Genomic DNA, 16,147 nt, shown 5'->3' with positions numbered 1-16,147 from the left:
TACAGTGTTGAATTGTCCTTCGATGATGTGTATGTATTGGTATGTACCTATGTATGTATACACCTAATCTTAAGTCTCCAACTTCACAGGGCCCACAATAATAAAAAATATTTTTCAATTTAGATCTGGGTATAATTATCTTTATAATTGATATGCTAATATTGAAAAAATAAGAATTCATGCAAAAACACAATTTCATAATTACCTTTTCTCTTTCAGGACACCCTAGCATATAACTTTATACAAACCCAGTGGTATAAATAATCTGTTCAAATTCTCTTTAGGAAAAATATGGGAATAAAGACAAAAATACAATGTTTAAGTCATACTCATAGTAGCATAGAAATAATGTAAAATCATTTATACGCCTTGGAACATAATTTGAAATAATTAAAGGAAACAGATCTCAGGCATGAGTGGATTTTGCCCACTGGTTCTGTCAGCACCTCTGTTTAGACTCCCAGTGGAACTGCATTTCCAAGTGTAGAACTAGGTGCCTCAAGCCTTGTCATTGCCAATTTTCTGTGATCTGTATTTTACTATATTTATTAAATGGAATTTTTATTCACCGGCTATCATAGAAACCCCATGAAACCTCTTGATGGTTAAACATAGAAATGATTTCAACTTTGTTTTTTTAAGACATAATTTATCAGCAGTGCAATTCATGTCTTACACTGATTTGGGGAATGAATTGATTGATTAACAAGAATTGGGTATCAGTATATGAATGCAGTTTATCATTTTCTTTTAAACACATGTAGAGCAAATTAGACTCTTATTTTCTTAAGTGATTTTTTTATTGTACTAGATTGATACAGGAAGAAAGCAAAAGTTTATTTTATGAAGTTTGAATTACAAATTACTCTATTAATGAATGTTATTGTATAGGCAACTCTCAAACATTCACAGAATAATTATGCATTTTATATGTTACAGAAGCCAGGGAGCTTCTTGTTTCTTTTAGCTACTTACCCTTTGCAACAGTCGACTGTTCATTAGCAACATGATAAGGGCAGGGTATTTCAAATCCATCCCAACATACATCAGCAAATAAATGCTAGTTATTAGTGATTCAGATAAAATATAAAATCTTGATGAAAAGTGATTGAAAATATTGACCAAAATAAAATTTAGGTACTCTGTATGATTTTCATGTATTCTTACTGTGTAGCTACACTTCCCTTGACCTCCATTAGCAGGAAAAATAAGTAATTTTCTGAAATTTCAAGTTCATCACAATCATCACAATTCTATTTCCTATGTGTTCTTCATATATTCCTTTCAACATGGCATTGCACTAGAATTTCTATCAATTTTTTGCCTGATTGTAATCTAGAGTAAATATATTCTAATATATACCTATATACTTTTATCACATAAAAATGTTTTTAAAAATCCTATGATGCTAAAACATAATATTGCGTGTCCTACCCAGTGATGTTCTTGCAGGTACTGCATCTTTATTGATCCAAAAAGACACCCAAGAAAGAACAACTGTCAGGATGCAAGGAATGTAGGTCTGAATAGTGAAATATCCCATGCGTCTGCTCAGGTCAAAAAAAATTGTCATGATAACATAATCCCCTGGAAGAAAAAGAAATCTTTTATTTTGGCTCTAAAATATATAAAAGTATAGCTTCTAATCCATATATTTTAATGCAAATGTCATTTAATACTAGTATCATTCACTGATTTGAGTTTTCTCCTTACCAGAGATCGTGTGAGAGATTTCAGTTGAGTTCCTTAAACCTACAAATGCAAACTGATACAACCTCCAGTATTTCGGATCAGCCACTTCTACAGAGGGCTTTTTCCACTTATACTCAATTTCATTTTTAGGGTATCCATCTAGAGAAAAATTAAAATAAAAAATATATAGAATAGCAGTATTTAAATCTGTTACTGTTGCAATATGAACATCTAAAGACAAACTCTTGAAACTTCTTCCTCCTTTTTTATAAGATATGCTCAGTATAGAAAATACTTCATAAAATATATATGTATAGTTTGGATAATAATATAGTGATCAAATAATAATAACCCTTGTAATCCTCTTAAATCAAGAAATGGAACCTTGCTAGTTTTCATGTGTTTACCTAACAAAATATTCCCCCTGACATCTAGAGGTTAGGCTCTCCTGATTTCTGTGATAATTCTTCCCTTGTTTTTTAATCATGGATTTTTTAATATTAGTCTTTGAAAAATATAGCTTAGCTTGAGTTATTTTTGAATTATATTTGACTGTTGCCATACTTAATGCATTATTTTACATATTTAATATCATATCGTGATAGTCATCAATGTTGTATGTAGCTAGATTGTTGCATTGTAAAAATGGCCCCAAAATTTATCTATGTTACTGTTGCAGACAATTGTAATGTTTCCTGTTGGCTATTTACTTACATTGCTTCTAAGAACATTGTTAGTGGTGCTTTCCGAAACATATATATGCAAATGCTTCTCTAGGATGTATACACAGGTGTGGGATAGCCAGGTCGTGGGTTACATATGATTTCAACTGTATGAGATATTGCCAGTCTTTTTCCCATGGGGAGTTTACTGACATATTCTCTCCCCAGCCAGAGCATGAAAGCTCACATGAATCCATATTCTGATTAACCTGGATATATGGGCAGTCTTCTTCATTTTTACTTGTCCACGAAGTATATTTTATTTCACATGCTCATGGTTACTAACAAAACCTAGCATTTTTAAAATAAGTTTATTAGATTCTTGGGCTTCTTTTTTAGGGAATTGCTTGTTCAATTGGCCATTATTTTATTGGACTTTCTCTTCTTTTTTCTGTTTTTTTTTTTTTTGTTTGTTTGTTTGTTTGTTTTGTTTTTGACAGGGGGATGAATTCTTCATATATTCTGGACAATAGTCCTTTGTTATTTATGTGGAAAATGTTTTCGTCTATTCTATGGTGTCTAGAATGGAGGTGTCTTCTTTCAAAAAGAATATTTTTGTTTCTGCCTCATCTCAGGGAAGCCCTGGAGGGCTTTTTGGACTAACCGAGTGCAGGAAATGTGGGCTGTGAATCTATTTGAGGGTGGACTTGTGATTAGATCCTCTCTAGAACAGTTATTTCACTATGGAATGCTGATTTCAGAGGCAGCTTTTTTTTTTTTTCTTTTTAACCGTTAGTGGCTCTCTGTGTGTGTGTGTGTGTGTGTGTGTGTGTGTGTGTGTGTATCTTCATGTGACCCTAATGGTCCAGCCCTTTGTATACCAGATGTATGTAGATACTATGTTCTATTAGACTTCCATCCCACAGGGCTGCCAAAACCAGAGCTCAGAGTTACCATGTTTTGCCAATGTCCTCAGGTTGCAAACCTATATTTCTGGTTTCAACTTTTCACTTGGATTTTGCTTCCTGAAAATTTCTTCCTACTTTTGATCACTTACATGTTTTTGAGAAGATTTTAATAATTTAAAATGTTAAGTGTTTTTAACAGAAAGGTTGGTCTACCATATTAAAGATGCAGAACTCATTAATCAATTTAAAAGATACTATGCATCTGCAGGCATATTATGGCCTAGTCTGAACCTGAGATGGAGACATATGACTCTTCCTTTCATTTGAACACTGAGAGGCAAAAATGAAATAAAATTAATATTACTACAGAAATAATATGATGGTTTCCTTGGAAAAAAAATAGTAGGTTTTATATTCAAATTATTTAGTTCTAACCACTTCTTTGTGTTTCGTTATTTTTTTTAATTAAAATAAACTTTTTTCTACATTGGCTTTTCTGACTCATAAAAATCTTCTAAAAAATTTGCTATTTATATAGTAAATATTTTTAACCCAGCCAATTTTCACACATATTTTAAAATCCAGTGTGATAAAGTTAAATCTTGCTTCCAGAAAGATTAATTTTAATTTGAATCATCTTTTTATTCATGGATGTGTAAAAACATTTGAATACACACCTATCTTCAGTATTCCTTTGTTTAATCAAAAATAAGAAAAGGGCATTGGAATAAAACTAAAAGTTGTAAATAATGATTTAATAAAATATATACATCCAGTACACATTGTCATTTTTTAGTTTAAAAGCAAGAAACAAATACGTTATTTGTGATTATTTTATCTAAGAGAGTTTAATATAACCCCAACTCTGAAAATTACATTTTGTCTCATTTTATTTTATATTTTTCCATAAACAGGGTCTGAGGCTAAAATTCTATGACATTCTCAAATATTTTTTCTCACTTACAGCTTGAAAATTCCAGTGGACAGGAATGTTCATCCATAGGAAAGTTATGAAGCTGAAGGTAACATTCTGCATTAATTGTCAATCTATTTAGATGGAAAAATAAGTATTAAATAGACATAATTTTAAGCATTTAAAATTCCTTGACTAATTATGAGACATGATCTTGGCTTACAATAGAAAACTGGTTATTAGAATATTATAATAATTCTAAGTTCTCAAAGTATTAAGTGGTAATATTATTACATTCATCAATGAGTATGAAAACCCTAACATTTTTCCTCTCCAGCAAACTGAGTCTGCTCTGTATACAATTCAATGTGACCCCTGCATTTGCCTTTAAAAATTCATACTTCAGTATCTCAACAAATACATACATGCACACAAAAATGCACACATGCACCAAAATAACAGATTACACAGGGTTAAATTTGCTGGCTTTTTTCTTTTACTTAATTACAAACGTCTTTCCATTAAGGATAATTCTTAATAAGTAGATACATTCAAGGCAATAAATTAAATAAACTTGACCCTTATATGTCAACCCTCATTTAATCCTCTCTTAGGGATGGTTTACCACACCATTAAAAGTCAGAGCATTATAATTTTATAGCAAAATGAGCTCCTAGAGAAAATCTCAGTCTGTCATTTGCAGCACAGGTTAAGAAAACGTAATGTTCATGCCATAACCACTTCTGCTTCAAAGGAGGAAAACCAAAGAGTTTTTCTTCTTTGCTTTTAGTCCTTTTCACATCATAACTCTAGAGCATAAAAAAGTATTGTCAAAATATTTCCCCATTTAGATTTCAGCACATGAAAGGAGCTCCACATTTCTTACCTTGTAACTTTGAAAAAGGAAAATTTAGGAGCAGATCAAATGTTAGTATGGGAAATACATTAGAGCAACTACAAATTTTCAAAACAAGATTACCTTAGGGTGTACAGAACTCGTCCATCATTCCAAATGCGAAGTAGACGATTAGGAGTTGTTATCCAGTGGGCATCAGATTTTCTTGAGTTTCTGAAGAAAGTGTCAGGAATCCAAATTTTTCCAACCATATTGCTGTTAAGCATAAGCACTTTCATGGTACTATTGAATTTTAAACGACTGTCAAACCAGGTTTGGGCAAAAATTATATCTATTGTGTATTCCTAAAAGATAAGAAGAATCATGACATATTGGTAGAGCCATTATTTGAGATGTTTTCCTCAGAAGTTTGAATTTTTATATTATAAAACTCTTGCAAGTAAATAGCATTTAAACTCAGTCTTTTTGGAGAAAAAATTATGACATTATCTTAACCTTTCTTTTTAATTGTTTACATGAGTCATGTAAAATGAAATAAAAGATTTCCAGTAATTATTGATGCCCAGGGTAGCTTTATTCATGTTAAATATTTTTGGGGAAATTTTATTCAAGATCTTGTAATGTGCAAGATACAGCCATTAAATATAAAAGCTAAGTACCGTAATGTTAACAATTATATTAATTCTAGTGATATTTACCTGGTGCTTAAGTCACAAAGAATCATAAATAAGTACAAAATCAAGATACAAATAACCACCAAATTATCGAAAAGCCCTTACATTGTCCATTGTCTGAAAAGTAATTTTAAAATTTAGATCCACGGTTTTTGAGCAATCACAAACCAACTTATTAAGTAATTACTTATTAAGTAATTGAACACCATGCTAAGAGTTTTGCATGCTTCATGTCACTAAGTCCTTACTACAACCCTGTGAAATATGTACTACTATACTAATTAATCTTAAACAACATTTATTAAGAGAAAGGGAAAATAATTCTCCCCACGCCACAGAGCTAATAAGCAGCTGATATGGAAACTGAGCCACTATAAGCTAAATCTTAAGTCCACATCGGTAACAAATGCATAGAATTGTGGTCATAGTGAAGTACTGATGGGTTCCAAGATTGGAGCAAAGTCTTTGTCCTTATCGACAAGTGACAGTAAATAAGAAATTGCAGGACTATGATAAAACTATTAGGAGTAGGTAATGGTAATGAGGTATTATCTACCTTTGTATCCTGACAAAATTTTTTACCATATTGTAAACATTAAAATTTATTTAATAATATTAATGAACAGAAAGGCAGCAGTAATCAAGCCATGCAGGAGACGAAGTGAAAAGAGGTGTGTGTGTATAACTTTGATTTTAAAGAGGATGTAAAGTAATTTGAAAAATAAGAGGTATTATATGAGCTACTTGCAGCGGGAGAGATTGGTTGCTAGCTCTTGATGCAATATTAGCAGTTGGCCAATTTACCTGAAGGGAAATACTTAACATAAGAAGTACATGTATTATTGGGAGTTTGACTAATGAACGAAAAATTGAAAACAAATGCCAGGGAGATCAATAAGTAAACAGAATAGGAGTCAACTTAATAAGGAAGTTGTATCAAATCCTAGGCTATTCATAATTATAATTTGCTTAACTGGAATATAGAGATAAATTGAGTGGGAAACCTCATTTTATCTATGTAAGATGAGCAATGTTGCAATTTTCTAAAAGCACATACCTATTATTATTTAAAATCCAAGAGGGGCCCAGATATTATGCAATTGAGTATAAAAATGTACATTTATAAAGGGATTAAATATATACATATATAAAATTAGCAATGATTTCTCCATGTAACGATGTAATGTGTGATCTTCAATAATATGCCCATATATTTAGCATCTGTTGTTTCTCAGTCATTGTTTTGCATAGATCTGAAGACATGAGATCCTTGTGTACAAACATACTTGCATTGTGACCCTCTCTTTACGTAGTCTTGATTGCCGTGCTAGAGTAACTTAGAAAGAGAGACAATTAAAATTTTGTGTTTTTTTTGCAATTGTGAGCTGGCATAGGGTCAAACTGTGCTGTGGAATACAGGCTGAAAGTACTTTTGCAATTATATAAGCCTTATAAATTCCATAGCCACAACCTTGGTGATACACTATTTGTAGCTCAAGCTGAGTCATAACACAAAACACATCCTATAATACTTAATGAAGCATATTTATGCTGTAGATGTTCATGTTATAGAGTAGTATTAATGGAATCGTACATATATATGGGCATGCATTCAGGGAAGCCGATGGATTCTTACATACAATATTACTTGTGTACCTCTTCCTTGAGCCTTGCGGAAAATTAGTGGACAGTTTCGCTGAAGTTATCTTTAATGCCCATTCTGGGCTCTTGTTTCTCAGGCCGTGTGTGTGTGTGTGTGTGTGTGTGTGTGTATATTTTGGAATCAATTATGATTTATCCAAGCAGCTTCTTTACCTGACACAAATGATTAACCATTAAGAGTCTAACAGTGTAAATTATGCTAATGACATGGTTTCTGATTTTAATAACATATGCAAATAGAAAAAAGGTTCATACTCATTCTATGGTAGACCCTGGAAAAAGTATTTAGTCAGAATTATGTTACACTTTTGCATGGAATCAAACAGCAGAAACTGCTTAAGATGCCAGCCGGGATTATGCCTTGGCAAATATCCAACGGTGGTTGAGAGAGGGAATCTCGCGCTACTTGCTAGGTACACTTAGCTGCAATATTCGTAGGTAACAGGGCATTAAAAGTGGCACTTGAGAACTAATTTGTCTAGGGATGGAATTTCACAAGCAGTAGGAAAGCCTGCTTAGCAGTTGGCAGGATCTTATTTAAAATACCTGATTCTAAATTGCTAATCGCTGTTGGGAGGGTTATGATTTCCAAGGGGTCAAACTTTCCTAAGCAGATAATCTTGGGGTAATGTGAAAAGTTTTCTACTCACAATTGTTTTCTCAATCTAAGATCAAGAAGAGAAAGATATAAGGCATATGTCTTGATAATCCATCCTCCCAAACCCTTTGTAGAGTCTAATACTCTCAAGCCCTCTGAAATTGCTAATTCTTAATAAATGCCTCACTGAGATAAGAAAGTCATTAAAGTCTGTGCCATTTTATGTGTAATCAAAAAATCCAATTTTGTTTATATATTTGGATTAGTGTAATTTCCAGAAAATGGTCAAACTGTGTTCTTGTACTTGATGTCCCTATTGCAGGTCATAATTATCTGCATAATAAATAAGCAAAGAAAACAGGAAATGGAACTTCCATTCACTTAGAACAATACAATAGCTTCTAGAATAAACGTTATGAGATAAAGAACACTGCATTTAACATTTGTGATCCAATGTGCATTATGAAATTTACCGTATCTTCTTGCAAGTTAGCTGAAAAATCAGCATTGATAAATAAATGTAACGAAGTGAGTCATTCTGATTTCTAACTTAATCAAATCAGATTATAACTGATGAAAGCGTGTAGTGTGGTTTTATCACTATATTGTCAGCTTTGCAACTCTGTAGTGCATCTCACATTTTAAGGTACCAGTCAATTCCATATTACCGTCTTTCTAGCAATGGGAAAAACTTCACACAAAATTCAAAACCTGTCTGAGCAATTAGGTTAGGTGGATAATTTCATGATGAAATATGGTTGATTCTGATCTGCTCTTCCCACCTTGGCATTGAACTCTCCCCAAACTGTCTAATCACGTGGCCAACACAGAATGGTGGACCTAATCATTATTAGCAATAAATCACATACTAGAGCTATAGACATACAGAGAAAAAGTGTAAGTGTAACTAATCCACAGCACAAATAGCTTTAGTGGTAAATGTTCATAGGTATTTGTTCCACTTTTCTTAATTATTGTAAAAGCATCAACTTCTTGATACTATCACTGTAGGGTAAGTAAAAACTTGGTGTTATTCTATTTTTCAAATGGAAAAAGAAATAGGGAATAAAGAGGTTATGCCAACTGCTTAAATCATTGAAGTCATCCAGAAATACATTGAGATTCAAAAAATAGACATGAATCCTAGATTCAGCCACTAAGTCTTTGTGCTCTATTTTTATGTCAGTGAATGTAGATTGCCAATACTGTGGGCATTCATCAATTTTTTAGCAAATATTTTTTCAGTGTTCTAGTTAATTTTATATTTCACTGGGTTTATGAAGATGAAAAATGGGGACTTCTTGGTAGGAAATACACAGTAAAAAATTGGAAATTAATAAAACTTAGGATAGGTATAGATGAAGTGAAATAAAAACAGTAGAGGTTGTCTTCAGCTAGGGAAAATTAAGAATGACTTCATAACATAAGTTGCATTTAACCTGAAAGTTGAAGGATTTACAAACATTCAGGTATGTTCTGGAATCAAATTAATAAATGTTGAAGAGGGAGAAAGAGGCAGTAAAATGTAGCACAAAATGGAAATATAAAAGAATGCAAGCCATAAATAATGGAAAAAAGTGGTGTATTTTCTATGTCAGGGAATGGCATTCCTCAGATACACAGGATATTCTACATCTGGAAGAGTTTTGGCCAACTATTACCTAAAATTAAAAATTTCCAATAATTGACTCTGGAACAAAGCCACATCTCTGAATTCATGCACTGCATCATGCTTAGTCATACATTTCCTACTGGGAAACATGTTTTCCATCCACATGTGTGACATTTGTCATAGATGGGTTCAATGCTAGATAGGTAAATTGCTCTGGGATCTGAATGGCAAAAGTGTTTCTGCATCTGTGATTGCGCTGTATTAAAAATATACTTCTTGCTGTTTGAATTAGGTTGTCTATCTAAGCAAGATAGAACACTATATTTGGAAATGATATATTTAGGAAGTGTCCACATGGCTCATGGTTTCATTTATTTATTTATTTTTATTTCAGGATATTATGAGGGTACAAACATTTTGGTTACATTTTATGTTTTTGCCTCACCCAAGTGAGGATTAGAAGGTGTGACTTCCCCGTCTATAATGCTCACCATGTCCGTTAGTTGTGAGTTTACCCTCCCAACCCCCCAACCCCTAGAGAATATTACTACCATGTGAGCACCATAGTGTTGATGAGTTAGTGCCAATTTGATGGCGAGTACATGTGGAGCCTATTCTTCCCATCTTCTGATACCTCACTGCGGATAATGGGCTCAAGCTCAATCCAGGCAAATATAAGAGGTGCTAGATCACTGTTGTTTCTTATAATTGAGTAGTATTCCATTGTATACGTACACCAAATTTTAATAATCCACTCATGAATTGACGGGCACTTGGGTTGTTTCCACATCCTTGCAACAGTGAATTGTGCTGCCATAAACATTCGGGTGCAGATGCTTTATTATAGAATGTCTTTTGCTCTTTTGGGTAGATGCCTAATAGTGATACTGCTGGATCAAATGGTATTTCTATTTTTAGCTCTTTGAGCTATCTCCAAATTCTTTTCCACAGAGGTTGCACCAATTTGCGGTCCCACCAGCAGAGTAAAAGTGTTCCTGTCTCTCCACATCCTCACCAGCATTTGTTGTTTTGGGATTTTGTGATAGAGGGCAATCTCACTGGGGTTAGTTGATAGCTCATTGTGGTTTTGATTTGCATTTCTCTAATGATTAGAGATGTTGAGCATTTTTTTATATGTTTGCTGGCCATTATTCTGTCGTCTTTTGAAAAGTTTCTGTTCATTTCCTTTGCCCGTTTATTGATGGGGTTGTTTGATTTTTTTTTCTTGTTGATTTAAGTTCTAGATAGATTCTTGTTATCACCCCTTTATCAGATGTGTAGAGAGCAAATATTTTCTCCCATTCTGTAGGCTGTCTATTCACTCTAATGATAGTTTCCTTGGCTGTGCAAAAGCTTTTTAATCTGATTAGATCTCATTTATTTATTTTTGTTGCTGTGGTGATCACTTTGGGGGCCTTCTTCGAAAATTCTTTTCCCAGCCCAATGTCTGAAAGGGTCTTCCCAACATCTTCTTCTAGAATTCTTAAGGTTTCATGCCTTAGGTTTAAGTCTGTTATCCATCTTGAATTGATTTTTGTGAGAGGTGAGAGGTGGGGATCCAATTTCAATCTTCTGCATGTAGCTATCCAGTTTTCCCAGCACCATTTATTGAAAAGAGATTCTTTTCCCCAGTGTATATTTTTGTCTTCTTTGTCAAAGATTAGCTTACCATATGCGGATGTTTTCATCTCCAGATTCTCAGTCCTGTTTCAAAAGTATATGTCTCTGTTGTTGTGCCAGTACCATGCTGTTTTAGTTACTATAGCCTTGTAGTACAACTTGAAGTCTGGTAGACTGATACCTCCCAGTTTGTTCTTTTTACTTAAGATCGCTTTGGCTATAAGAGGTCTTCTCTAGTTCCATACAAAGCGTAGAATGGCTCATGTTTTAACTTATTTGTATTATTGGCACTTTACAGAATTCTTACCACTGTCCATGTTCTTAGTGAAGAATTTTCTGCTAGGAGGGCATCATTTGCACTGCAGTAGGAAGCACTTGCCTCCTGTGTTAACCTCGGTAGTTTGGATCCTACTGGAAAATCAGAAAGCTGGGCACTCCTACCAGAAAATCCAAGGCTCATCACACAGTGTGCACCATTTCCATTACAGTAATTTTTCAGAATTTTAATTATAGCAAAACATCAAAAGCCAAGACATTTAAACAAGTTTTCTCTCCTTCACATTTTAATTAAACTGCAGAGTCACTGATGTTAGTTCAAATTCATTGCCAATCTAAGACACAAAACTTTAGTTCATTACTTAAAGCCTTTGCACTCACAGATATAAAAATAACACATCGAATAAGGGATAAGGCATTGTCTCTTAATTATATACATGATTTTAAATACTTTTCAGATAATCAATGAAACGAATACTGAATATATCGAAAGTGTGCATTGTAGTGAGAAGTAACGCATAGTGCTAAGAACACTGGTCAGGTGGGATGAGGAAATCATGTCATAGTTTGCTGCTGTGACTTTTACTAGACTCTAGGAACCCTTTTAATAAAGGGATTTGTTCTGTGAAGTTTGGATTAGGTCAAAGGGCCACACCTGGGGACCTGGGGGACCACATGTGGCCTTGAGGCTGCAGGCTCCCCATCCCTGTACTAGGGTACGGTGCTGACCAACTCACCCACATGCTCTCATTGGCAAAATGTGGGCACCAGGAAAGATCACCAATACAACCTTTTACAGTTCCCAGTGATCATGAGAACATTATAAAATATTAGAAATTAACTTTTTAAAATGTTCTTACCATAAACAGGGAAAAAGGCTAAGGGGGAACATGGTGTCTCCCAATGACTCTGCCTCATAAAAATACTTTTGATCTATAGGTATCTTGGTTAATTTCATTTAATCTTACCTAATTCCTACTAATCTATAGGTGAAAATGGCTTAAAGTAGGAGCTCCCAAAGCTGGTTCATTAGAATTCTCTGATGAGCATCTTCAACATTCCAGTTCCAGGACCCTATTCCAGATGACTAAATCATAGTCCCCTGGTGATATGCATGAGAGTTTGGGTTTTTCTTTTAAAGAAAAAAAAATGCCTTTTTTTCTTATATATAATTTGGGGTTATGAAGGTTTGAAGGACTTTGGCTTAAGACTCCAGTCCTTCTTCAAAGTTTTTGTATCTACTAGGCCTGTGAGAAAAAATAAATAAAAGAAGTGGGAAAGAAGGGGGAAGGAGGGAAGGGAAGTAGGCTGGTTCTTGTTATACAAAGCAATTGACATCTATTTGCAGAATTTTAGGGCATTTAAATATATTTTGAAATTAATATGTATAGATGAGAACATTTTTCCAGCATTCTTCAAATTGAATTATGTAGGCTACCATCTTCTTTTCACTCTCCTCTCCTAAATAAATTTTATATTAAGAAATAAAACAATCAAAGAGGTTGCCTAATAACTTTGAATTCAGCACTGAAACCCCTTAGTAATTACCATATAACCTGAGTAATTCAATTTTAAACAAAGTGGTAAAAAATGAGGGCTCATAGGGTATGTTTGAATCAACTATAGCACTTGACAAATAAAATAGTGGCTTGGAGAACCTAGATGAAGGGAAAGGTAAAACCAAGTTTTAACTTCACGTATGCAAGTCATGGGCTGAAACAAACTAGGCCATCATTCCATCAGAACCTTCTTCCTCAATCCTAGCCTGAGGCCAGAATTACCAAGTAGTACAGTTCCTTTCTACATCATTCTATATCCTACTAATCCATGAAAGACTCAAAATTGTAACTAATGCACGACTCTCTTCCTTGAAGCATCTTATTAGAAAATAATTCAAAATAGACACCTCAAAAATTTGACCAAGATCTATCAGAAGTTTCAGGTGTGTGTACACCCATATCCTAAAGAAATAATTCTGGGTGGCTAAAAGGATTTAATGATCACTTTACTTTTAATCACAGCAAACTAGAAACATTCTAAATGTTAAATAATGCATTACGAAATGTGTTATGGTACAAATATGCCCCTTAATATTATGCAACATTTAAAGATTTTTTTAAGGTAATTAAGTAAAATGACATTCATAACAAGTAGAAAGACAATGTTAAAAAGTATGTATAATATAATAGCATTTGGTAAAAATATGTACATAAAGTAATAGTAATAACATTGGTGTCCACTGGATATGTTAAGAGATTTTATTTTTTTCTTTTACCTAAATTGAATGTCTAATTTTCCCACATTGAATGTGTATTTCTTTTATACTAAGAAAACCACTATTTTTATAAAAAAATAATTTAGAAAAACTAGCATTAGGATCACCATTTAAAATATAAATATGTATAGATTCATGCACTGCATCATTCCTGGCTCATTCCCTTTTTTTAATGGTCTAATTTGCATTGTTTTAGCCATCGTCCCAGGTAGGTTTTATGCTTCTCTGAAGGAAGAGGCTATATCTTTTCTAATTTATCATTTCTAATAATGCACTAACTGTCATATAGGTGGTAAGTAAATAGAAGAAAAACAAACAAAAAAAATCCATGAAATAAAAGCATGTCTGTTTAAATCAAGAAATAAAATTATTTTGATAATTTTGGAGATTCAAAGGTTAATTTAATTTCATAATGAGAAATTTAACTTCATATTTAAGTGGCAAATGAGCACACTGGATCAAAGAAGCATAGAGATGAAAATAACTCTCATTTATCTCTATTTTTAAATTTCATTTCTACTAGTGTTGAATCAGAAAATAAAATTTATATTTTAAATAAGATCTGGGAAAAGAAGTAAATTTTATACTATATAGTGACAAAAAAGTTAATACAATATGCAGAAATAAAAAAAAATTAAAACCATGGTGACAATCTTTAAAATATTGTACACATCAAGAAAATAAACTTAAGTTTTTAAAAAATATAAATGCATTTCTTCAAGTACTACAAATAATATCCACAAAGACCAAAACCTTTCTCTTCCCCTCTGTTAGCACATGCAGGTCAGTATTTGTGTAGGAAAAACAATACCTCGTTGCCAAGATTTTGCTGTTTTGTAATTCCTCAAGTTAATATACTTGGCAAGAAATGACTGTTTCCAGTTAATATGGTACAAGTAATAAACAGGGTTTCTTTGATATGTATAAGCTATGCCTAAGGTTTATCTGCTTAAATCTAAAAGCAGCGATAACAGAGAGGGAGGCACGGGGGGAAGGAGAAAGTAAGAGAGAGATCAACCTACATAACATGAGAACCAGTCTCACGGGGTGGGATGGAGAAACATATTCCTTGCAATGGAAGAAATACACGAGGAGACGTTTCTCTGTGAGCCCAGTGTTCTCAATAATTTGCAATGCCCAAATACAGGTCACGTGTCTGCAGAGTTTACTATCAAAATGAGTCTGATAAGATAAAGTTAAAAAAGACTTGGAAGTCAGTCTCATCATTCCAAATAGCCTATTTAACCACGTCCCGTCCCCACCTCCCACATGAAGGTTTGAAAACTGGACATTTCAGTCAATTGAGTGGAAAAGAAAGTTAGGACTGAGAAAAATCTCCTATTTCCATTCAATAATAATGTTTATGACTTTTGTAGCTCCGCATATACTATTCTTTAAAAAGATTTTTATTTTAAATTTTATTGGGGGCAATCGGATTTTCTTTTTCTGTCAAAAGGTTTCTGAAAAGAGTCTTCTTACTAAATCTTTCTATACAGGCCAGAAAGAAAGCACATGGTCGTTTGCTAAATGTACTTAATTCTATTTGTGTACTGGCCCCTGTCGTCCTCCCCAGCAGGTGTTTTGAAGTATAGCCCAGCGGGTCTCCTGGATGCTTTTTAAATCATCCTCCTCATAGTTGGTGCACTTGGTCCTCAGCCTTTTCTCCACTACCAAGACCAAATCATAATTGCAAGCAGGAAGATCTATCCAGTTTCAGAATATTCTAGAACTGTGTGACACATCACTCTTGCAATTAGAATGATATAAATTAAGTTCTGCAGATGGGAACTGGGATCTCATTCTTGAGCTGTTTTTATAAGTTGTTTCTTGTCCTCTACTTTCAAAGTTTCCATATTTTTAATCTCTTAATAGCAGATTATATAAGGGGTTACAAGTCCCTACAAGTAAACCATGTCCAAATTACAACTGGAATTTCAGTGGTAGCTACTGTTGTACTTACTAATCTTGTGCGGTAGCCCCCTGTTAACTACCTATAATACCATCTTGAATATCCTAGAACTCTCACTAGTCTTGACTTGGATTTGGAGAATTGCTGTAAGCCTTGAACCTTGTACTTGCTAGTCAGAGGGTAGCTGCTACCATGAGATATTTACTCAAAAAAGCAAAAAGCACAAAATCTCACGCCAATCTGAAAAGTTGAGGTTAAAATCATTTTAAGTCCAATAACCTCTATTAATATTTTCTTGCCTTCAGTTCTGATTACATATTTTTGTTCTGCATATATTAAAGGTCATTTTAATCAGAGCATGCATAAAATGGAGCAGCCTCTCCGAGTTACTCTGTTTTTTCCCAATCTTCATTAGAGCTTCCGTTATTTATTTTGACGGTAAATTCTCAAAAACTATAGGAAAAAATACAAGTTGATTAATTCATTCATT

General features: G+C 33.5%; 1 protein-coding gene across 1 annotated transcript in view; it reads right to left on the bottom strand.

Annotated features, from left to right (window-relative positions):
• The window catches only part of GABRG1 (gamma-aminobutyric acid type A receptor subunit gamma1), a 66,661-nt gene that overhangs the window by 13,122 nt on the left and 37,392 nt on the right, over positions 1–16,147 (bottom strand). Inside the window, exons 4-7 of the mRNA XM_069457375.1 lie at positions 5,155–5,375; positions 4,227–4,309; positions 1,714–1,851; positions 1,435–1,587 (exon numbers count right to left, since the gene is read on the bottom strand). Of these exons, the coding sequence (XP_069313476.1) occupies positions 1,435–1,587; positions 1,714–1,851; positions 4,227–4,309; positions 5,155–5,375 (595 nt within the window). The remainder of the gene's footprint in view (positions 1–1,434; positions 1,588–1,713; positions 1,852–4,226; positions 4,310–5,154; positions 5,376–16,147) is intronic.

This window comes from Eulemur rufifrons, chromosome 24 (assembly GCF_041146395.1).
Source record: "Eulemur rufifrons isolate Redbay chromosome 24, OSU_ERuf_1, whole genome shotgun sequence".
Taxonomy (NCBI): Eukaryota; Metazoa; Chordata; class Mammalia; order Primates; family Lemuridae; genus Eulemur; species Eulemur rufifrons.
This window is presented reverse-complemented; position numbering and strand designations above follow the sequence as displayed.